At 39.3% G+C, this 24,986-nt stretch overlaps 1 protein-coding gene across 4 annotated transcripts in view; it reads right to left on the reverse strand.

Annotated features, from left to right (window-relative positions):
- Positions 1–3,549: 3,549 nt before the first annotated feature.
- The window catches only part of SMAP2 (small ArfGAP2), a 44,852-nt gene continuing 23,415 nt past the window's right edge, over positions 3,550–24,986 (reverse strand). For all 4 annotated transcript variants that reach the window (XM_004426016.3, XM_087446203.1, XM_087446204.1 and 1 more), the window contains exons 2-10: positions 18,916–19,049; positions 17,562–17,647; positions 16,480–16,558; positions 12,836–12,922; positions 11,716–11,797; positions 10,591–10,700; positions 9,655–9,820; positions 8,919–9,235; positions 3,550–4,913 (exon numbers count right to left, since the gene is read on the reverse strand). In XM_004426016.3, the coding sequence (XP_004426073.1) occupies positions 4,788–4,913; positions 8,919–9,235; positions 9,655–9,820; positions 10,591–10,700; positions 11,716–11,797; positions 12,836–12,922; positions 16,480–16,558; positions 17,562–17,647; positions 18,916–19,049 (1,187 nt within the window). In that variant the 3' untranslated portion in view covers positions 3,550–4,787. The remainder of the gene's footprint in view (positions 4,914–8,918; positions 9,236–9,654; positions 9,821–10,590; positions 10,701–11,715; positions 11,798–12,835; positions 12,923–16,479; positions 16,559–17,561; positions 17,648–18,915; positions 19,050–24,986) is intronic.

The raw sequence follows: 24,986 nt of genomic DNA on the forward strand, positions 1-24,986 counted from the left end.
TCCCATACAATCAATTACTACCTCCATGGGGCTGACTCCCAAGTTCATTTCTCTATCCCGGCCTCTTCCTTGAATCTCAGATGCTTAAATCCCTTTCCAGCTGATCAACCAGATCTGGCTACATCACAGGCATCACAAATTCAACATGCCTAAAACCAAACTCCTGATTTTACACACATTCTCCCCTCCTAGAGAGAAAATCCAGTTTCTCCTCTTCCTATAAATTCTCTCTCACACAAGCTAGAAACACAGGAGAGTTCTTTGTCTCCTTCCTCTCCCTCCATCCCACATCTCATGCATTACTGAGACCTCCCAATTCTACCTCCTAAAATATTGTTTCTGGTTGTTTTTCCCACATAGTGTTCTATAGTTAATAGATATTCCAGAAAAATGAATTCCATGGAAAAATAAGTCTTGGTAAATGCTAGAAAACCATGAAAAAAAGTCTCTAACCAAGAGAAGGAGAAGACAAGCCACAGACTAGAAAAAAATATTTGCAAAAGACACATCAGATAAAGGACTATTATCCAAAATATACAAGGAACTCTTAAAACTCAACAATAAGAAAACAAACAACCTGATTTTAAAAATGGGCAAAGACATGAATAGGCACCTCACCAAAGAAGGTATACAGATGGCAAGTAAGCATTTGAAAAGATGTTCAACATCATGTCATTAGGGAATTACAAATTAAAACAACAATGAGATACCACAACACACCTATTAGAGTGGCCAAAATCCAAAACACTGACAACACCAAATGCTAGTGAGGATGTGGAGCAAGAGGAACTCTCATTCATTGCTGGTGGGAAAGCAAAATGGCACAGCCACTTTTGAAGACAGTTTGGCAGTTTCTTACAAAACTAAATATACTCTTATCATATGATCCAGCAATCACGCTCCTTGCTATTTATCCCAATGAATTGGAAACTTACGTCCATACAAAAATCTGCACATGGATGTTTACAACAACTTTATTTATAATTGTCAAAACTTGGAAGCAACCAACATGTCCTTCAGTAAGTGAATGAATAAACTGTAGTACATCCAGACAGTGGAATATTATTCAGTGCTAAAAAGAAATGAGCTCTTGGGCCAGCCCCGGTGGCTTAGTGGTTAAGTCGGCACACTCTGCTTCGGCGGCCCAGGTTCAGTTCCCAGGGGTGGACCATCACCACTTGTCTATCAGTGGCCATGCTGTGACGGCGGCTCACATACAAAATAGAGGAAGGTTGGCAACAGATGTTAGCTCAGGGTGAATCTTCCATAACAAAAAAAAAAAAAGAAATGAGCTCTCAAGCCATGAAAAGACATGAATGAGTATTAAATGCATATTACTAAGTGAAGGAAACCAATCTGAAAAGGCTATATACTCTATGATCCCAACTATACGACATTCTGAAAAAGGCAAAACTGTGGAGACGGTAAAAAAAAATCAGTGGTTGGCAGGTGCTAGGGGAGAGGGAAGGATGAATAGGCAGAGCACAGGGGATTTTGAAGGCAGTGAAATTATTCTGTATGGTGGATACATGTCATTACACATTTGTTGAAAATCCCATAGAATATACAACACCAAGAGTGAACCCTAGTGTAAATTATGGATTTTGGGTAATAATGATGTATCAGTGTAGGTTCATCAATTATAACAAATGTAGCACTGTTGTACAGGATGTCAACAGTGGTGGAGGTTGGGTGTGGGGGGGCGCAGGGGGTATATGGGAAATTTCTGTACTTTCCCCTGAATGTTGCTGTGAACGTAAAACTACTCTAAAAAATAAAGTCTATTAATTAAAAAAAAAGTCTTTACCAACCACAGAACTTTTCAGAGGCCTTACTATGTGGATACTCTAGATGTACAAAAGGTGATATAACATGCAGTCTTTCCCAAACTTATGTTAGCACTTTTGTGGAACATCTTTTAGCATCTCACATCCCTCATAAGCAGTTCATGAATTACTGCTCTGAGCCACTCGATTCTCCCCTGCCCCTACTATCATGGCCCTAGTTCAGCTCTTGCCACCTCTCTGGTACCCTAATTCTGGTCTTGTTCCCCTAAACACATTGTCCTCAGCAATGCAAGAGTGAACTGCCTAAAACTCAAATCTGACCGTGTCATGCCACCGTTTACATCACTTCAGGCTAAACTCCTTCCTAGGGTATAGGAAGCCCCCCATGATCTGGCCTGACCCCACCTCAATCTCACCTCTCACCACACCCTGACTCACATCATACCTTAGACACACTGAACTGCTTATGCTTCCCTGAATGTTCTGTGCTCTTGCAGGCCTCTCTATCTTGGTTCACATGGTATTATCTGTCTGGAATATTCTTCCCCCTGCCCCCACCCCACCTGCCCCTCCTCCAGTACTCAGCTCACGTGCCACTGTCCTTAAGAAGGTTTCACTGACAGGGCTAGGTGCCCCCCAGCTCCCAATATACACTGTATAAGATTCTAAGTCTGTTGCCCCACAAGACTGTGAGATTCTTAAGAGCAGGGACCATGTCAGATTCATTTTTTCTTTCCTGTTCTTCCCCAATTCTAACAGCTGATGGGCCCCAAGACCCAGTCCTCTTCCCTTTACACTTTCTCCTTAGGTGACTTCATCCGGTCTCACAGCTTTACATACCACCCTTATGACTCCCAGATCAAGACCTCCAGCCAAATGATTTCCAGTGCAGACATTTACAGTTGCTCTGCTCTTTTTCCAGATCTCCACACAACTGGCTGCTTATTCAGGTCTTGTTTCAAATGTAACTTTCTGACTAAGCCATCCAAATGGTACCATACCCACTCGCTCCCCTTAATCTGTCTTACCCTGTGTTATTACTATCTGAAATTAAATGATTGATTTACTTGTTTATTGTCCATCTCTTCTTCCACACTATCCCATGAGATTGGGGAATTTTGATTCATTGCTTTATTCCAGAGCCAAAGACAGTGTTTGGCACATAGTACACACTTATTACATATTTGTTGAATGAATTAATGCCTAACATAGATCTGGCATATAATACTTGCTAACATTCAAGTATTAAGTGCCTGATACTGTGCTAAATGCACCACAGGAATTGTTCCATTTTACCTTAAATATTAGCATTGCCCCCATTTTACAGAGACCTGGGGGTTTGGTAGCTTGCCCAGATCACAAAGTAAGAAGGGATATGAATACTGGCTGCCTGATCCAGAGTGCACTTTCTTAGCCACTGTGCGATCCTCATTGCATCTGGAATTATTTAAATGTGTACTCGAAGGAAGGAGGGAGGGGGGAGGGGTGTCTCAGCTTCTCCATCTGTTGGGGTAGTGCTTCCAGTTCCGATGATCTGAGACTCCAGCACGTACAGATCTCCACAGTTCCCTCGCTCACAACTCTAGACACCCCTGGAGAAAGGTCCCCTTTCTAACTGCCTGAGCCTGGGCCTGGCTGGTGGGTATGCCCAGTATGGAATTTTTTAAAATACAGGAAGTGAGGGAACTGCCCCTGGAAAGCAGAAAACCTGGTGTAACTTGCCCTCCTCCAAGAGTGACACACAGTACCAGTCAAACAAACAGTCCTTCCCTGCAATATTTATTAAGGAATTTACACATACACAGGAGAAAGGCAACCAGGAATTGTGGTTCCCACAGGTGAAATCTTTTAAGCCAAGTTTTCTTGTTTTAATTTTCAAGTGGGGTGAACAATGACCGAGAGGAAAGCTGCCAGGCTCTCTGCCTCGTACACCTGGAACAGGTGGGGAAACAGCAGCCCGGGATACACAGGCATGAAAGAGTGATTGGCAGATTGGGAGAGGGGAAAGGAGGAAGGGAGCTATCGATGAGATTGCAATTATTTTGATTATAAGAAAAACTGGCAACAGTTTTTAGGCTGTTGATAAATTAACTCCTCTCTGTTGTAAACCTAAAACTAAAAAACAAAAACATCCAGAGCAGATGGGGAGAGAGTGGGGCGTGGAATCCACACATACGCACACGAGCAGTACACACATTAACGTCTGCGTTCCCACTGGAGGGGCTGGTCCTCCAGCCATGGGGCCAGATCCTACTGGAAGCAGGATAGAGGTGGGGAAAGGGTGTGTGTTTTCGTGTGGGACCTTCATAAAGTCTTTGGTGCTAAGACAGCTGACTAAAGCAGTGAGTCCTGAAGCCTCAGATCCAGAAAGCAATTCGGGGCAAAGGAGAGTAATATTTTTGCTCATCCTCATAGGAGGGGTTTGCCTCACCCCAGGTTCCTTGGGTGAACCTGATCTAACACCCAACGAGTATTTAATTCAATTTCAGTACTTTCTTCATTCCCATCATTCATGGGAGCATGATGCCTCCCTCTTCAACCAATAATTTAAATATGTAGAAACAGCTTATTAACACACATAGAAGTACCTCTAAACCCTCCCCTCTTTACCTAAAGCACAACACCTACAGACCTTTCTGAGTCTGATAGGAGGATTAACCTTGTGGGAAAGGTACTCAAAGGTGTGCACATTTCTCCCGCAGTTTAAGTGCCTTCTGCCAACAATTTCTAAGGTGCTGGTGCCAAGAGAGCACTGGGGCTGAGGCCGGGGAGGAAGTCGGGACGGCCAGGGGACATGTACAACATAAAGCAACAGAGAGGTCTGCGTGTTCGGGAAGTGGTTGGGCTGGGCAGAATGCCAAACCCTAAGTGACGGACTGAGCAATTTCTAAACCAAAGAGAGATTGGTAGGAAAAGGGATGGGGTTGGGGGAGTTGGGGAAAGAGGAAAACCTGGGAGATAGGGGCTAAGGAGAGTGGTAGCCATACGGGTGTTTTGTTTTTATTTCCACATCTGAGGGCTGAGAGTCTGGTTTGCTGCCTGTCCATTCCCGCCGTTCATCGACTGTCCATAGCTCAGCATGCCATTGGCTCCACAGAAGTTCATCCCAGCCATCTGCTGGGTCATCTGAAAGGGAGAGAGGAGACTTTCAGACCAGGCTGTGGGCATGCAGCCAATTAGTACAAAAGGCAGGGCAGGAGTCCTTCCGTCTGCAGGGAGGGAGAGAAGGAGACAAAGGGAAACCGTTGTGGCACATAACTGCCCTGAACCTCACTAGATCATTTCAAGGACACCAGACAGCAGAAATGAAGGACTTTTCAGAAGGAAGACATTGATAGAGACTAATGCTCAGGGAGGAAAAGAAGGAATCCTGGAGCTACTCATCATAAAAGCAGCGTGAGAAGTTATTCTCTTCTTCCTTTCCAGTCTCTCATCCTAAATAGAAGAGCCTATTGTTAACTTGCTGTAGCCAACCCTGAGAGTATAAAGAGAAGCCCCCACGCCAGCGCTCCTGTCTTATCTCCCGCAGAGAGTTATTACTGCCAGTGTCAGTGAAAGTGCTCGTGCATGCTCAAGCAGAGAGAAAAAGAAAGAAAAAGAAACTGGACTGCTCAGAGTGATCCAAGGAAGGCAAAAAAAAAAAGACCACTGGGTGTTCAGTATATAAGAAGGGAAGTTGGTGGGAGAAAACAGTCAGTGGAATAAGTCCTGGGTGGGGCTGGAGCCCCTTTATGAACTAGACTGAAAAGACTAGCCTTTGGCAGTGAACAGAAGAAACAATTTATCAAAGAAAAGTGCCTTAAATTTTCCCAAGCCTGGTACACTCTCTGTAGAAGTTGTTTTTCTTTAGGAGAAGGTCTATTTTTCCTCCACCAACTTTTAAAAAAAATTTCAAGCTTACAAAAAAGTTGATAAAGTAGTACAATGAAACCGTTATAACCCTTCCTTAAATTCACGAATTGTTAACATTTTGCCATATTTTATAAACTTTAAAAAATTTTTGATGAGCATTGAAAATTGCAGATCTTGTGACACTTTACCCTGTAAGCAGGAGGCATCTCATAAGAAAGAACACTTTCCTAGAACCACTATACAATTAACATGCTCAAGAAATTCAACATTAATACAATATTCTAATATACATTTCATTTTGATATCTCCTTAGTCTCCTTTAATCTAGAACAGTTCCCTCCACCCCTTTTTTCTTTTTTTCCTGACATTGTTTTAAGAATCCAAGCCAGTTATTTTGCAGAAAATCCTTCAATTTGGATTTATCTCATGTTTTCTCATGATTGGATCCAAGTTAAATATTTTTGGCAAGAATTCTGTGTAAGGGGTATTGTGTCCTTCTCAGTACAAGATACCAGGAAGCACATGATACTAATTTGTCCCATTGTTGGTAATTTTACATTTGATCATTTGGCTGACATCATATGTTTTTTCATTGTAATTAATATGTAATCTGAAGGGTGTTTCTTTGAGAACGTGTGAATACCCCGTTCTTTCTACAATTAAAAGTCATCATTCTTCTATAAAGAAGGCTTTCCCTCCCTCTCTCCCACATCCATTTTTAAAAAATATCACTATGGACTCATGGATTTTTTTTCCTTCAGTGTGTTATAATCCATTGGTGTCATTCTTTCTGATGTTCGAATTGTCCCATGTTTGGACAGTGGGAGAGCCTCCAGAAGTTGGGTCATGTGTCCTTTTGACATGTTCCCATCAGTTTTATAGCACTTCATTACTTATATAAATAAACATGAAAAAATAAAAATAAGTGCATTAAAATCCCAACTATGAAAGCTAGAAAAAGAAAAGCAAAGTAAATCAAAAGAAAGCATATAGAAGGAAATAGTAAAGATAACCCAGAAATTGAGGTAGAAAACAGAAACATGTAGAATAAACAAATCAAAACTCTGTTTTTAAAAAAAAAAAAAAATAACAAAATAGATGGACCACTAGTTAACCTAACTGAAAAAAGGAGGAGGGGAGAGAAGAGCACAAACATACAAAATAAGAAATGACAAGGGAGAAACAACTGAAACAGGAAACTTTAAAAAATCATGAGATTGCTTGGCATAACTTTTGATAAATGAATTTGAAAACCTAGACAAACTGGATAATCTAGGTAAATAGAGTTTTCCAAAACTGACTTCCATAGAAGAAACAGAGAAAGCTATCAAAGAATTACTATACAAAAAAGCAAAAGGCCCATACAACTTCACATGGGAATTCTACCAAATCTCCCAAGATCAATATTACATAATTGTTCCCAACCACAGAAAAAGGGAAACGTGAAAATATTTTTTATAAGGCAAGTATAACCTTGATACCTAAACCTGATAAAAACTGCACATGCACGCACAAGTGTGGGCGTGCACACACACTGCTTGTCTGGCACTCCTCTGCCCATCTCTTTGTTTTCAGACTTTGAATCATTTTGTTTCGGCTGTATTTTTTGTATCTAGTATAAAATTAGGTTATTGCCTTGTGAACCAATTTGAACATCTTTTTCTTTTAATAAAAGAGTTGCTTATTGCTATGACTGATATGTTTGGTCTCAATTTCACCATATTATATTTTTACTGTTTTATTATATTTGCTGTACTTCATATGTATTCTATTTTGTTGTAAAAAAGTTTACTGAGATATGAGTTAGTCAGAGTTGACCATTTTGGGTCCAGTTTTCCAGATACACAGTGGGCTCTTTCAATATTATATTCAAGTCTTTTATTTCTAGGAGATTTTCTTGTATTATAATTTTAAATATATTAATTCTGTTCCACTATTTTGTTTTTCTTCTTTGAGAGTCTCCAAATATATTTATGTTAGGCCTTCTTTGCCTAATTTCCATATTACTTTCTCTCTGATTCTTTTTACTGCTGTCTATATTTAGTTTTCATTCTCTTAGCTGTTTCATGCCTTTCTTCAATGCCAAATATATTTTCAGTTGAATCTCTTCTCCTTTGGCCAACTTGTAATTCAGTCTTTATTTCTAAGATAATTGTGCCTTTTTTCAGTTTGTTTCCTGAGTTCAGTAAACTTTCATTTCACAACCTCCAGTTTTTTGTCCATTTTTGTTCTAAGTTTTTGAACTTCTGATTCAAGCTGTTTTGTCTTATCTGCAGGTTTTTGTTAAAGGACATTTAATTCACATTGGTGGATTATATAACAGTTTTCTTCTGCTTCATGACTTTTTTTTGAGGGAGAATTTTCATTTCCTGAAATGTTTTGATTTTCATTTTCTATTTTCTTCTCATAGTAGTTTTACATGAGCGTCATCTGCCACTTTCTGTTTATTTTGTAATGCTTATTTTTCTGAATCAGCAATAATGCAGACAGGTGTGAGGGTTTGGGGAAGTTTACCAGCTTTCTTAGTTCAAGAGCGCCCTCTTCTGTTAGTATAGTGAAATGATCATGGGGGGAGGAGGACGGTGTATCTTCTGATTTTGTGATTCTCTTTTCCACTTCTCATTTCTTATTTTCCCTCCACCACCAGGTCTCCAAAGAGCACCTTCTCCTTCTAAGTCATCCCCTTCTCCCCTAGAAGCAGTGTTTTTCCAAGGCTACCACCTATAATCCTATATATTTCAATCCTTTATTTTTGATTCTCCAAGTTCTAATCTGCCAGGTCTCAGACTTCCTCTCAGCATATCTTCAATCAGGGTAGGTCTTTCTAAAGAGTGATTTTATCTCTGTTCTGTCACCTCTAGCGCCCTGTTCCCTCTCCTCTTTTCACATAGTCTCTCTGGGATGCTGGCTCTGCTGGATTTAGGTGTCATTTACTGCCACGTAATTTGAAGTTTGTAGTATTCTGTCTACTAGATGCAGTAGTCGTGGATTATGGGTGGTTTTATTTGCCCTCCTTGTTTATCTCTATCGGCTGTTTTTGGTTTTGTTTTGATGAACGTGTGGAGAGATTTAGATTTAGGCAGTTACTCTTATTCTACAAGAAGCCAGAACTCCTCAGAATGATCTGACTTTAGATAGACCTTCTAGAAAAAAAAAGCAAACCTAAGAATGTCTCTGGCATTATCTCATTTACTGTAAGGATTCAAAGGATAAGGGAGAGATACAAAGTGGAAGAGGAAGACCCAAAACTCTTGTCCTGAGTAAAATGGGGTAGCTTACCTGAGTAAGGTTCCATTGCAGCTGCTGAGCTGGCTGAACCCCATACATAGTCTGGGGCATAGCTGCCATGCCTGCCATGTAGCCAGCCTGCTGAGTGGTCATCATTCCATTTGGCACACCCATCATTGATGCCTGCATGCCACCCATATAGCCTGCAGGCATGGCCATGGGGGCAACCATCCCAGAAGCTCCTGGCTGAGCTACCATGCCTACTGGTGGGGGCATCATGCTCCCCATTATGCTGTTAGGAGGTGTAACCCCAGGGAAGCTGGGATAGGCTGTGGGATATGCCATCTGGGCAGGAGCCATGAACATTGCTGCCAAGAAAACATACATACAGATCTGTTAAAGAGGAAAGCACACAGAATCAGTTCAAACTCTCACTGGCTACTCCTTTCTAGCTAGAATTTCTCAGGACTACTCAACTTCAAATGCTCTTTTAGAACAAAACAGTTAGAGTTCCCGTAAGACTTGCTATGGCTTACCAGTGGACTGCTGACCTAGCCACTTCCCTTCAGACTTCACAGAGGTGTGACACCAGACCCCAAGTATGGCTCTGAGTTACATTAATATCTATCTGCTGACATTTTGTGGCTTTACAAGAAATGTCACGTTCAGGCATGTTTGCAGTATGACGTCCTGGCCCCCAAAGCAACTGCCCCGTTTCTCAACAAATAATTCCTGCATGTAAGTCCTCATGTCTCTGGCATATTGCCATGACCCCCAAGAACTCTACCTTGGGCAGGCATTTGAGGCGTCTGGGATCCATAGAGTGAAAGGATGGAATCTTTAGAGAGCTGTTTCTTGCCTGTTTCTTCTGATTTGCTCCCTGGCTCTGGAAACAGGTTCAGGTTTTCAGGAACAGAGCCAGCACTCCCTGCAGTTGGCATGGAACCTACAACCTTAGGACAAAGAGGACAGGGAGAGAACTAGAATGGTCCTCGTGGGACCCCTGTAAGGACCTCCCTCATCTCTCAGCTGCTTCTAACATTTGCAGTAAGAATTCATGGCTCAAGTGAATAGCTTCCTGACATTTTTACAAAACAAATATCTGAAAACATCTGATAGTTAAGCTCTGGTACAATTCTTTGTTCTTCAGCAAAACAATGTGATTTGGTGAAAAACAAACAAACAAATAAAAACAGCCTACAAATGATGCACCCAGAGAGAAATGAGTTTAGATCCCAGTGCAGCCATTTACTGGTTGTATAATGAAAGGCTAAGTCATATAACTTTGCAGAACTAATGTTTCCTCACCTATAAAATATCCATTTTGCAGGGTTGCAAAGAATATTTTAAATTATAAATGAAATATACAAAATCCCCTAGCACTGTGCACGGTACCTAGCAGGTATTCCACAAATGGTAGCCACTAAAAGTTTCAAGTCTTTCATATCTGCAAGTTCTCTGGCAATAACTCAGGCTGAGGAGCTGACCTGAAGTTTCAGTCTTTATAATTTGACACACCTTCAACAGAAGCCCACTCTTTTTGGGAAGGAGACAAAATGAATAGTAATCTTAGGCTGTAACAGAGATGACGCAGTGTTGAGGGAAGAATCAAGAAAACCAAAGTCTATTTCCACCGAGGAAGCATAACTTGGTTCCATGATTAAGTTATCAAAATTACCCTTTTCATAATGCTCGTTAATCCTCAGGAGCCCACAAGACTCACCTTTCTGGGAACCGAAGAAGACGGGGATGGAACAGAGGCCAAAAGATCTAAATCCTTCTCTAGGGTATTGCTGGTCTTACTGTTTGCAATGGAGCAGGACACAGGAGCATCTGGAAAGAGAAATCCAAGTTAAAATGTAGCACTGCTCATTAAGCCCATGCCTTCCTTCTATTCTAGACACGAAGCAGACAGAGAAGGCCTACATGCTCCATCATAGACCCGGAAATCTAGGCTTTTTTGGAACCATCTAGGTTGGATGGGGCATCTATAAAGAGGCCTCACCCCACATTCCCCAGAGCATGCTGGAGAAGCCTGTAGCCCAGCTATCAGGCACAGGGCAGCAGAAACTCAAGCCTGAAGGCTACCTCAGCACCACAGCAAGGGGGCTGGCTGGCTCCCTTCTGGCTATTTGAGGGGCAAAGCTGCATAGGATTCATTTCCAGAGAGATATGAAAGGTATAGAAATTAGAAGCCTAAGTAGCCAATAGCCTAAATCAGCAGAAATGCACTGAAACCATGTCCAGCCATCGGTACTGTGAAAGGTAAAGACTAGGGTCTGTTTCTGAAAGGGGCATAATCACTAGTTCAGGGTTTCAAAGGTTTGGAAAAAAATGACCACAAGGTAATAGGCCATCTCAGAAACAGGTCTCACCTGAAAAATGAGAAGGATGGGGGAAGGGCTCACAGGCACTGGTTTAGTGAAACCTGCTAACATTTAATGAGTGCAGGCAAGAGGCTAAGAGGTTTAAAGGCATTATCTCACTTAGCCCTTCCAACAACACCTCTGAAGTAGAGACTCTTATCCTCACTGTGTAGATTAGGAAAGCAATGTTCAGAGAATGAGTAAGCTACCCCAGGTCACATAGATAGTAAGTGGCAGAGTTGGGACTCTGGCTCCAAAGGCCATGCTCTTAACGACAACACTGTACTTTTGCTCTGAAAAATGTCACAGTAAACACTTCCTTAGAACAACTGCTCAGATGTAAACAACAGGAAGAACACGAGAGAACAATCTTAGTGACCAAGACACAAACTGAAGACTTCCGTCTCTACCTATCTTCCCAGGGTCACAGAGAATTCATCAAAATTTGTAAGATTATGGGAGTGAAAAAGTCTAACTCTTACCAAGGCCCAACAAATCCATGACAGGTGCTGTGGATTTCGGAGAGCTTTTCCGAGGTAGCTGTGGATCTTCTTTTTTCTGTGGCTAAGGTGAAAATATGTTATAGAAAGAAATAAGCAGGTGTTTTTGAGGCTTTTCCCCCTCTCCACTGTAAAGCTGCAGGTATTCTTGTGGTATGGTTTCTGTTATTCAAAGAGAGTTACCAAAGAGACAAAACTCAGGAAGTGTCAGTTGAAAGAATCAAGTCAGAAGGCACACGTGCATAAATCAAAACTAAAGTGAAAAACAAAGATATCATCTGTGCTTGTTTGGCTTTCTGAAGAGAAAGATCTTTCTGAAACCAAGACAACCACAGATCAGGGGAGCCAACAGAAGTAGCAGTTTTTGGTCCCAGGAAAAGCCAAGAATAAAGGTAGGTGTCTGATGGTACAAGAGTTGAGAGCCAACAAATCTCCCAGTGATTGGAAAACCTTTAATACCAAAAGGAAGATCAGTTTAAAGATTACCTAATTCACTCTGCCAAATCACTAGACTGTGATCTGCAGACAGTGCAATTCAGAATGAAGATAAAAGCTCTTCCTTAAGCAAACAGTAAAAAGTTCCCTCTCCCAAGATTCCAAGCTCTTATATATTATAAATCTACTACTACAGCCACAGTATGTCCTGTGGAAAAAGAAAGGTGTCTACTTCAATATGACAGAGCAAGAATACAAGAAGGGATTGTTTAAAGTGGATTAGTATGGCCTGGCTTCTGGACTGTTCTTAACTGCAACAGGAAAATGAGGTACAGAAGGTCTAATGAGAGAAGGACTAATGTAGCTTCTGCTCAGAAGGTGTCACACAGCCTTGGCATTCTGGCATGGAATGTGCTTCTTGCTCAGATGGGACAGATGCAGTTCCCAAGCTCCCATCTGGCCCCAGAGAGAAGTGTTACAGAGCAGATTATGCAGGAACAAGACGATGGGAAAGGAGCAGCAAGGGCAGCAGGTGATATCTAAATGTGGACCCCTTGAGCCCCAGGTGCAATGTTGCAGTCTGCTATTAACCCCACCCCCACCCCTCCCCTCCACACATACAACACACCCGAGGCCACCCACACAGTGCAAATACTTGCCCACTTACCATTTTAACTTTCTCAAAAACAACAGGTTCCATTTTTTTCTCTGAAGCTGGTTCACTCCCTCTTTTCCACTTGTCATCTTTTTCTTTCTATAGTGATTTAATAAAATAAGACAAAGAACACAGGCCTCATGGTGACCAACAGTTCAATAAATTATAATTCCAAATGTCCAAAAAGGACACAAAAAAATCCCTATTGAAATTGAAGCAGGAGTCCAACAAACTCGGGGGTTTCTTGGTGTGGGGCATGAGAGCTGGCCTCTTCCACATTAGCCTCGATGCTGTTAAGAGGGATCCTCCAAATGTCTTAAGCACCTGGAAATGTACAGTCTAGGCTATCTACAGAGGTTGAACATTTCACCAGTGCTGCCCCTTTTTGACCCAAGTTTAACTTGCTCATGCTTTGAGGGGTCCCCCCTCATCTTGGTAAACTAGTGAATAAGTTCATGTTCATCTTTCTGGGCAGATCCTTTGTGATTTTATAAATTCAATCATAAGTTCTTTCAATCTTCATCTCCTTTTTTAAAAATCAGAAAATAAACTGTAATTTCAGGCTTAAAGATTAGAAAAAACAAAATCAAGGAAATAAGGCAAAAAGGAGTAAAAGGATTAAAGTATCCCTTTTAGGGTGTCCAAATGAGTCGTCTGTATAAAAGCAAAAAGCACATCAAAAATAAAATATTAGAAAGTCTCTCTCAGAAGGTCAAATACCGCATGATTTCCTTCATTAAGTAGTAGATAATAACAACAATAAACAAACACATAGGGACAGAGATTGGATTGGTGGTTACCAGAGGGGAAGGGGGGAGGGAGGAGGGTGAAAGGGATAATTCGGTACATGTGTGTGGTGATGGGTTGTAATTAGTATTTTGGTGGTGAACATGATGTAATCTATGCAGAAATAGAAGTACAATGATGTACACCTGAAATTTTTACAATGTTATAAACCAATGTTACTGCAATAAACAAAAAATTAAAAAAAAATAAAAGAAAAAAAATAAAAGAAAAAAATAAAAATAAATAAAAATAAATAAAAAAAGAAAAAAGAAAAAAGGAAGTCTTTCTCAGTTTTTATTACTTTCAGAGGCAGTTTCATAATACTTTCACAGATTATAATGTTATTGGTCACATTTTTAACATCAGACATCTAAATGCAAACCAGAACCACAAAGTAAACTTAAGAAAACAGGCATATAAAAGGAAGTATAGCATATATATGAAAAAATATTCAGCCTTGCTAATGATCAAAAAGTGAAATTTAAAATGCATTTTAGGGGGAGAAAGATCTTAATAATAACACCTAATGTTGGCAGGGATGAAGTAAAACTGGCACTCTTATACAATGCTGAGAAATCACTGTAAAATAGTGCAACTTCTAGAAAGTATATTGGCAAAAGTATGAAGAGAAAAATACTGAAAGCTTTTGACCTAGATAATACCATAGCTTGTATTATATCTTAAGAAAATAATCCAGAATATGGAAAAGGTTTTATGCACCGAGAAGTTCATCCCACAATTATTTATGCTGAATAAAAACTTAAACAACCTTTATGCCACAGAAAGAGAATGGCAAAATAAACTGTGGTCTAGCTACTCACTGAAAGATGCAACAATTAAAGATTATGAAAGCTATATAAGTAACATAAAAATACATCATATGTTAAGTTGAACGAAAGCAGGAGACATTCTATATAACTGTATTACAATTATGCCTCCAAAAGTTACTACATAGAAAAAAAGAGGGACTACAGCAAGATGATAATCATTAGTAAAGATGATAAGAGTAGGCATGGATTCTCCACTTTAATTTTCATATTATCTCTAAAATGATATTATAATCACAAAGAACACATGCAGCTATGTCTGTTTCATACAGAGTGTAACACTTTAATACAGACCACTTTACTTCTTGAAGTTAAAAATGTTTTATCTGTCCATTAAAAAAGAATACTCTTTAATTAACAAAGCCAGTTTCAATTTGATATTAAATGTCTTCACTTAGCAAATATTAATTCTTGGCATATAAGTCTTCACAAGAATATTAAAAACAATCTAAGTACATCAAATAAACATTTTTGAAATAGCTTTTTGGTAAACAGGAGATATTTCCTTCCTAAGCGAAAAAATTTCCTTCCTAAGTGAAAACATTCAGGGAGTAAAACAGGCTGTTTTCGTGTGTATGGTACACCAGCGACATAATTATGAATGAACACTATCTTCATATGGGAACTCTTCCCTCCTCCCCCATCTTCTGGATTATCTCAGATACCCTTTTCCGACCTCATCTGATTTCATACCTTCTGGTACAAGGAACAGAGCCAAGCAGACAGGCCATAGCTTTCTACAAATAAAAGGAAATGTGTATGCTTTGGTTTCAAACTTTTTTGATGATGCCATCCAAGCTGTAGCTATACACTGGGTTAATTCTTTCTTGCACCAGTTATGATAACCCCCAGGTCCCTTTCTGGATGACTGAGAGGTAAGAGTCCTTCCAACTAAGTTGAGAAGAAATTTTCTTTACTAACTACACGTATTACCTTGTACTTACTTGCCTGCATTGAAATTTACCTTCCAGTTAATGCCCCTTTTCACACCACCTCAAAAGATCAAGCTGGAACTGATTCCAATAAGCTTGATTTTAAATTACCTGGAAGGGCTTAGAGCCCTGTGTAAACTTAGTGATTTCACTGGCTAGTATATCCTCCATTAAAATAAATAAACTAGATAGATGATAGATAGATAGATAGATAGATAAAGAGAGAGAGAGAGAGATAGGTAGGTAGACAGATAGCTAGGTAGATAGATAGATAGGTAGGTAGATAGATAGGTAGATAGATCGATAGATCGATAGATAGATAGGACATGTGCTGGAACTGGAGAATCCTATACTCTCTATATTTTGGCTTGAGAAATAGTTGATTATTCCTAAGAGAATTTACTGTAGAATCTTACCAAAGGCTTTTGGAGTTCTAAATAGTCATATTTATTGGTTCTCCTTTGGTTGTCATTAGTCAGGCATATTTTCTTTTTCCAGAAAGCATGTTGTATTTCCTCCCGTATGTTATACTTGTCTTAGTTATCATACACTGTATTTCAGATTCTAACCACATGCCCAGGTTGGAAAGTGTACTTCACAAGTGGTAGTCTCCTTCTAAAACCCTTCTCAGGAACAAGGGTCCCCTTGGCAATCAGTCCATCAACTCACTGGAAATATACACTGGTCAAAATGAAGGAAACTCTGGTGATTTAATTATACCTAATTTTGTTGACTTCATTTATAGAAAACAATGCATACACACACACACACACACACATATACACACATACATATACACACATACATGTTATTCTATTTGATCTAGTATGCCCGTCATGTCCATTTGAAGAAATAATTTGGAACTGGGAATCACTAACATCTAAATACAGATCAAGGCAAAGAAGTCATTGATGGTTTGCCTTGTCCATCCCTGAGGCAAAAGTTTGCTCCATGATATCTCATGGTCTTGATTCAATAACTGGCTTTTTTTTACATTTTTTTTTTTGGATGGTTTTGGAGTATTTTGGTAGCTGTTCTTCAGATTCTTCCCTGGCATGATTAATAAGCAAATTACTTATTATAAACAAAACTTGAAAGATTTACAACGCACCCTAAAGGCATTGATGTCCAGACTTCGGTCCATGTATTTCTTCTTCTCATATTTATCTCGAATAAACCCCTCGACAGCTCTGTGAAAAGCTTATTAAGGATAAATCAAACAAATATGTCCCACAATATGACTGTAAGAGGTCAATTTATAGCCCATGGAACATTGTTCTCCTCTCTCCCTCCTGCCTGGTTTCCATATGGCTCCTGTCTCTTCACATGCAGTTTCTATGACCAAACCTTAAAATGCCTCCTTCACGGTTACAGCAGGGAATCACCATTTCCTATGATTTTCCTTCAGAATAATGATAGCAGCAAATGGGATTAATCTTCATATCGACATCAGAGGAGCCTTGGCTGTTCTAGAATACAGGTAAAGCAGTCAATTATCTATTTTAAAGCTCTTAGGTCACAGGCCTTAAACAAAGACACCTGAGTGTCCCTTAAAAATATAAGCTCTTGTGCCCCACTGCCAGATTCTAATCAGTGGGTCTTCTGCAGGACCCCAAATCTGCATTTTAACAGGATCCACCTGCACCCACCAAAAAGCAAACTCTAACAAGATGGTTTACAAACCACATTTTGAGAAGCACTGCCTTTAGGGGGTTTGATTTTGTGAGCTAGGTGCTATCCCCGTTGAGAGGATGGGGGAAGAAAGTTATTGATTAACTTGTCTACAACAGTTAATTCTTTCACATAGGACATAAAAAGGCATTAAAAATGAATGGTAGTTTTGCTGATTCGAAATAGCACAGAAAACTATTTTTTTTATCAAACGATAGTTTCAGAGACCCAAAAACTTTTGGAGATGTCCCTTTATGGAAGAATTCACAGTGAACCACTGTATTCCTTAATTAAGTGAACCACTTAATTCCTGAATGAGTCTTCTCCATGTGACACCACCATTCTGACATCAGAAAGTATACATGTGTTTTTTTATGTCTTGGTTGCAGGAGAGAGGAAAAGCAAGACTTTGACTAATCCACAAAGAGATGGCCCAGTCAGATCATGGGTCTTGAGTCTTGTGTGACTCTCTCAAAACACCAAAATACCACTCAGCTTTCTAAGTTGCTCCAGAAAAGATACGGGTCTATTTGAGGTCGCCGAAAGGTCTCAGGAAGATAAGCTTCATAAAGTCGGTTTGCCTTTCCATTCCCCATCTCTTGCATGCACTGTAATCAAAGAGATATGGAAACGTAGACTGTCAGATCAGGAAAGAATTGAGAAACTTCTCACCCAGTTGCAGCATTTTACAATTGAAAAACCAACCTAGAGAGTGGCAGAACAAGATTCAAACCTGTGTATTCTGATTACCAATCCATGAATCTCTCTACTCTACTCCCAACCATTTGCCCCCACAGTTGTCTTTCCCAGCACCCCCCAGTTCTGTTTATTGAGAGATTTGTCTGACAAGACACATTTAATTCAGTAATAATTCAAGGTCCCATTTGAAAGTCCAAAAAACATAGCTACCAATCAAAATGTGTACTTCGAAGGCAATCATCAGTGCTTAATCAGGCAGGGAATAACTACAATTCTGAGTTTATACTATTAATTAACCTATTCAGCTTTATTACCAATAAATGTATTTCCCATTAGGCTTTTGAAATAAACTCCTTAACACTTGTGAGGGATAAATCCCAAGATCTTTTTAAATCTTCAAATTCCCAAATATCTCCATGGCATGTAATTTCCTTCATAAGATACAGTCAAGTATAACTGAAAAATATAACTAACCTTTTAGACCTTGAATGAATCTATAAAAACAGTCTAAAATAATTTCTAAAGCCATTTTCTGGTTAAGAATAACCTCTTATTTCCATCACCAACTTTAGCAACTGGTTTTCTTCGGAGCCTCTCTTCCCCTACCCTTCCCAATTTTTTTTAAAATCACTTTTAAAAGTTTCAATGCAGGAAGGGAATAGAGAACAACGAAGCCACATCGAGGTGCAGATCTTAGGCCAGCTGGACTCACTAACTTAAGTGTCTCACTCCCAGCCTACCAACCCAACAGCAAGCAAGATTCATATATGCATTTTAGCAATAAAATATTATTATAAGTCTGTAAGTTGGAGGATTTTTTTTTTTTAGTGAATATCTAAAACTACAAATGTTAGATCTAGTTTAAGTTTAAGGTTAGTTTCTAGGATCCTAGAAAATAATCCAAAGATTCTCTTTTATACGTTCATGGACCCATGGGTCCTAGCCCATAGACTATTTGCATTTTGACGGAGGTAAATTATAGGTAGAATAACTTGCATCTTAAATAGAAAGACTAAAAATTTCTCTATTAAAGTATGAGAATCTGACATAAGTGTTTAACAACTTAACTTTCCTTTATTTTTGTCACCTTTGTGCCCAGTTTGACTGAAATTCATCTGGAACTACTTTTACATGGCAGTGTGGGAGCAGCTGACTCACACCTGGGCTGCGTAAGTACCTGAATCTGTTCTTGCGTCCACTGGTCGAGGTTAACTGACTTTACCCTGGATATGTGCACCCCCAGGTTCCTGTGGATTCCAGCACATCGAATACAGATGAACACACCAATGTTCCAGGAGGCCCATCGTGGCCCTGTGAAGGTCAGGAACAGGGCAATGAAGTACAAAGTAAAACAACATTCAAAGCCCAAGCTGGAATATTTAGATCATCAAACAACATTTCTGCTAGAACATAAGTGAGAGAATTGTTACCACAATCACCTTTTTATTGGTTTTGTTCTTTCCCCCATGGATCAGCGTTTTTTTTTAGTTTAGTTTTAATTTTTTTACGTGTACAATACAGTGGCTTTTAGTATATTCACACAGTTGTGCAACCATCATCACTATCTAATTCCAGAACGTTTTCATCACCCCAAAAAGAAATCTCAAACCCATTAGCAGGCACTCCTAATTTCCTCCCAACTCCTCTCCCTCAGCCCTGGCCACCACAAATCTTCTTTCTGTCTCTATAGTTTTGCCAATTCTGGACATTTCATATAAATGGAATTATACAATATGTGGGCATTTGTGTATGGAGCAGCTTTTTACAGTGTCTGATAATATCAGTGTTCAAATGCAGATGTTATAATACTAATAAGTAATAATACTGTTACTTAAATAAAGAAAAATCCCAGGAGAACAGTGCAAAAAAATGTCCTATTCTGGTTAGTATCTTACATGAGCAGCCCCCCCTCAAGAAACTGTTCAATGGTGGTACGGCCTGGATTCGGTTTTCCTAAGAGGAAAAAAGATACAGACATGCCATGCCAGCCCAAGGCTCAACCTGAAATTTAAAACTTTGTCTATCCTTCCCTCCCTCCCAGGCCTATAAAATATGCATCCAGATTAACTTAATAGGATCCTTTCCCCTGGGGCTAGTGTCCCTACTTTACCCAACTACAGAATTATCTATATTCAAGATTGTCAAATGATAAAGATGCTTATTACAATAAAAAAAGAAATATCAGATATGTATTTTAATAAACAACTGTTACATAATTTCCCATTCTCTGCTGACTTTGCTTACCCTAATAATCTCTCTGGAATATTATCAAACTCCTCTTCCTAATATTTATACAGGAAAAAGGCAACTTACTTTTATATGACACCTGCCAAAGACTTACTGAAAAACCACTAATATTTCCTTCTCCATCATTCCACTAGGCAGAAACTTACCACATAAAATAAGCATGCTATCATGGTTAAAGGTTGCAATAAAGAGGTGAAAAGTCACTAATTGATTTTCTACAGAGAGAAACAGGACCTGTGTTTGGAACAGCAAAGGGCACAAGACTTCAGTTCTGCCAGACACAATTATTTGGTTGGTCTGCGAGTTTTGACAGCAGTTTTAATGAAGAAACACTAGAATCAGGTGGCAGAAAATTATTCTTAGAAGTTTGAATCCACAATTATTATAAATAAGAGGGTAAATTTTTGACAAAGATATCACTCAGATACTATGGCAAATACTACAAATATAGAAGGCTCAAATCCTGTTATAACCACCAGGTGGTGTTCTCTGCCTGAAACTTTATCCCAATACCTTCTTATTGCTTTTATCTTGATCTAAAAAGACCTTTGGTCCCTTCAAATCCCTAGATAGATTTGCACAGTAGGCCTGCCATATAGCTAAGAAACACACAATGATACACACATTTCTTTCGGGTGGTGGGGAGTTATATAAACACAAAATGAAAACCCTCAATAGATGTGAATGAGATTTCTTAGGGTGCTGTATGTCTGTTTTGGGTTACAGTTTTCATAAAAGAACTCAGATAAGATCTAAGTTATACAGGACTAAGAATGAGACCAAAAGTTAATATTTCATGTTTCTTTACCATTTTCCCTTTGCTCCAGATTCTGGAGTCTAGAACTCATGCTAAGAAAGTTAAAATATATTTGTTTGCTAACAAAACCAGAAGACAAAAACACTAACTAAAAGTTAGCTGTGGAATGTTATACTGTTTGCTTCCTGGCCCTAAGTCTGGAGAAGGATATTCCCAATCATCTAAGCCACTGTCACAACTATGGAATTTCTCCAGATCCCAGAGTATTTAAAGTCTCTTGGCCTCTGAGGAATAAGAGACTAAGACCTGATATTCTAGAGCCATTAACAAGACCTCAGTACAGAAATACAGGCAACAATATTTCCATGAAAAGTCGGAGGAGAGCCTCCTCTGCCCTCCTCCCACATCCCTCCTACAACCTTTTCCCAGTGAAATAGTGGCAGTTCTATCTCAGACACTCAGCATCCTTTTAGTTTTGAGCCACTAGATTTATTAGTCAATAACTGCATGCTCCACAAAAGATTCTGAAATTGGAGAAGAGGAAAACACAAGAGACAAAAGTTAATTAGATGGCTGAAAATGTGGGAAAATGGTGTAGTTATTAAAAGTAGTCTTTGCAGCCAGAAGAGACTTAGGTTTGAATGTCAGCTCCATCAATGATTAGCTGTGTGACCTTCAGAGAGACATGTAAACTTCCTAAGCCTCAGTTTCCTCATCTATAAAATGTGTACAATAATATCCACCTCACAGTGCTTACAACATAGAGAGATAATAATAAAAGAGAGCTACATATAAGGACATGGTATAGAATGAGACTTCCAGAACCTATTTCCCATTCACCTTCTTCACTGATAAGGGCCTGTTAACTCAATCATATGTATATACCAATACTCTATGCAACACCACAGAATGCTTCTTTTTAGACAGGAATGAGTTCTAGTCCTAAAATGTCAGAACCAAAATTGACTGACTGAATATCAGAAAGAAGAAATTTACCCTGGATCCAATTTCAAAGTCTTCTGGAAAACACAAAATTTTAAGCAGCTTCCTTTATCTCCCTGAAAATACTCCTTGAAAATGTACTATCTAAACCCCCACCTGCTCCCCCTCTCTGCTATAGACCCCACCTGCCCTTGTGCCCACACATGCCTCCACTACCCAGACAAAGGCAAGTGCAAAGCTGTCAGCCTGACATGCTTTGATTCCACAGTATCTGGTGTTTCTGCTACAAGGCCAGCCTACTTAAAATCTGGTATACTTGCAAAGATAAACCAATTGTTCAATACACATTGGTCATGGCAACCAAGGAGAAAATATAAAAGATACCACTTTCAAGTTGAAAATGGAAGAGACTCTGAGAGGCAATATTCCGAACAATTTTGAAAGCAGAGAAGATAGACAAGCGATATAAACTGGTAATGATTAGCATGACACAAGAACAAGGTCATGGCCAAGGGAACATACTCAACAGGAGCCTCAGAGCAGGCTCAGGAAGCATTAAGCAATATTAAAATTAACATATAATCACTCTGCAATAAGGAATCAGTGAAGATGAAGGAAGTATGTAGATTTGGTTGATCTATCAAGACACTGACTGTAGTTAAGTGCCAGCCCACTACCAGGGAAATCTGCGCTTACACTGACTAGTTGCATGCGTTTTGACAAGTCTCTCTAGGGCTTATGTTCCCATTTGTAAAATGGGAAGCATATAAGCAATATCCAATTTACATTCAATTCCTGGACAGCTTCTACAAACGGAGTATCTACTGCTGCCCTGCTGCATATTTTCCTTGCTGCCAAAACTTCCCCCACCACCAGAGCTGCCAGGTTTCGAAGGGTTCTGGGTTTGAGAACTCAGCAGAGAGAAGAGGAGAACTAGAGTTACAGATAGCTTGAAGCTACTATTATAATAATTATAGCTTGTTGATCTCTAACTTATGGCGTTCCAAACAAATAAATGTTGAAGAAAAAAAAAAACATTGATAAATTGAGGGCTGCCCATACTTAGCCTTGCCAGCGTCACGGAGCTGTTGAAAAGCTCTTCAAAAGGAAGGGAGAGAAAATCTCTTCCATCTTACATTGAGGCCCCGTTGAATCTGTCTTGGAAACTTGTCCAGAATGTATCCATCCATCTCTACCTAGACCACATCTCTCACCTATAAGCATTCATTATTGTAGTATGATTTATTGCATACCTACTATGCGCCAAGCACTCTACCTGCTAGGTACTAGGGATACAAAGGCAGAGACAACAAAGATGAGAGTCCTCGATTCAAAGACCTCACGGACTAACAACTAATTGGTCTCCAGACTCCTACCAGAATAATCTTTCTAAAACACAAATCTGTACACATCAGGCCCCTGAATATATATACCATTCATGTAGTCTCAAATATAGAGGTGGAAATGTAGATTGGTGCAAATTTTGGGAATGTCATATTCCAAACAAGATATTCCAAATCTTTTGCCACAAAACCTGCTCTTCCTCCATTCTTCTCCATCTTAGTCAATTACACCTCCATCCATTCAACTGCATCAGTCAAAAATTTATGCATCATCTTTGATATCTCTCTCCTTCAATCCCCATATTTATACCATCACCCAGACCAAAATATCTCTCAAATCAGTATCTCTTCTCTCCATCTGCAACACTATTTCTCTAATCCAAAGTCTCCAGATCTCTTGGACTAGTGCAATAACCTCCTAATGTCTCTCCACTTTTACTTTTATATTCCTTTCTCTTCCAACCTCGAACCAAAACCATTCTCCACAAAACAGTCAGCTTGAGCTCTTAAAGAAGCAAAAGGGGCCTTGTTACTTGGCTGCTTACAATCCTTCTATGGAAGGCTTCCTTCTATCATTGTTCAATTAAAGAATAAAACCTTAACATGGTCTCCAAGGTCCTATATCATCTGGCCCATGCCTACTTCCCCAGCCTCTCAACTCCTGCGATACCAGCCTTCTTTCACTTCCTCAAGGTACCAACATTTTCCTTCCTTTTGGCCTTTGTACACGCTGCTCCCACTGCCTAAAAAGCTCTTTCCCTGTCCACTTGTAGCCTGGTCATCTCCTATATATCACGAAGGTCTCAGCTGAAAAGTTTCTTCCTCAGAGGAGCCTTTCCTTGGCCCCTCAATCTAAACCAGGGTATACTCTTTTTTCCATCTTTTCTTCTGGTTTTTACATTTTATTAGACAATTTCAGACACACAAAAGCAGAGTATAATTGACCACCAGCTTCAGCAATTATCAACCCCTGACCAATGTTATTTCAGCTACACTCCCACCCACTTGCCCTCACTCCCAACCCTGGAATATTTTGAGGCAACTCCCAAATATTATACCATTTCATCTGTGTATACTTCAGTATATATCTCTAAAAGATAAGGACTTTTTATAGGTTATAAACTTTCATTTACCCTTTACTTTTTCTTTCTAAAGCGTACCACATTTTATCATATATTTATTTGTGTGACTGTTTAACATGTGCTTTCCACTAAACCAGAAGTGCCACAAGAGCAGAGAGCAGATCTGTGATGTTCACTGTATATTCCCAGGGCATAGAAGTTCCTCGAACATAGCAGGGAGGCAAAATTTGTTTAAAAATTAATTAAAAGTAAGTAAATCCTTGGACTACCCCCAACTTGTAAGAACTCATCAGGGAAACAACAAGTCAAATACACAAAGAAATATATTAAGGATGTTCCTTAATGAATTAAGAATGTTCTAATAAAAATTAGAAACATCAACAGATTACATAAAGGAATTATGATATCACCATGCAATAGGGAGAAAATTTTGTAGTTCTCTATTTAATATAGAAATATCTCCATGTTATATTAATTTTAAATTCCAGTTTTAAAGCAGTATACACAGAACAATTCCATTTTTGTTTAAGAATGTGAATAAATGTATATGTATGCACAAAAAAATATCTAGAAAAATATATGTAAAATATTAAAAGCTATTATTTCTGGGTAGTGGGGTTATGAAATATCTATTTTCTTCTCTATATTTTTACATACTCTCTGAATTGTTTGCAATAAACTTGTATTACTTTTGTAATGTGAAAAAACAGTACAGTATTTTAAAAACAAAACAACACAGTCACAGCCTTCCATGGCTCTTTATTGGCTGCAGAATAAGTTGAAACTCCTTATCATGACACAGAAAGCCCTTTAAGAGCCTGTGCCTTACACATGCTGAGCAAGTCACCATTCTGAAGTATGCCATGCCCTCTTCACA

Source organism: Ceratotherium simum, chromosome 22, assembly GCF_057802395.1.
Source record: "Ceratotherium simum simum isolate JZ-2026a chromosome 22, ASM5780239v1, whole genome shotgun sequence".
NCBI lineage: Eukaryota > Metazoa > Chordata > Mammalia > Perissodactyla > Rhinocerotidae > Ceratotherium > Ceratotherium simum.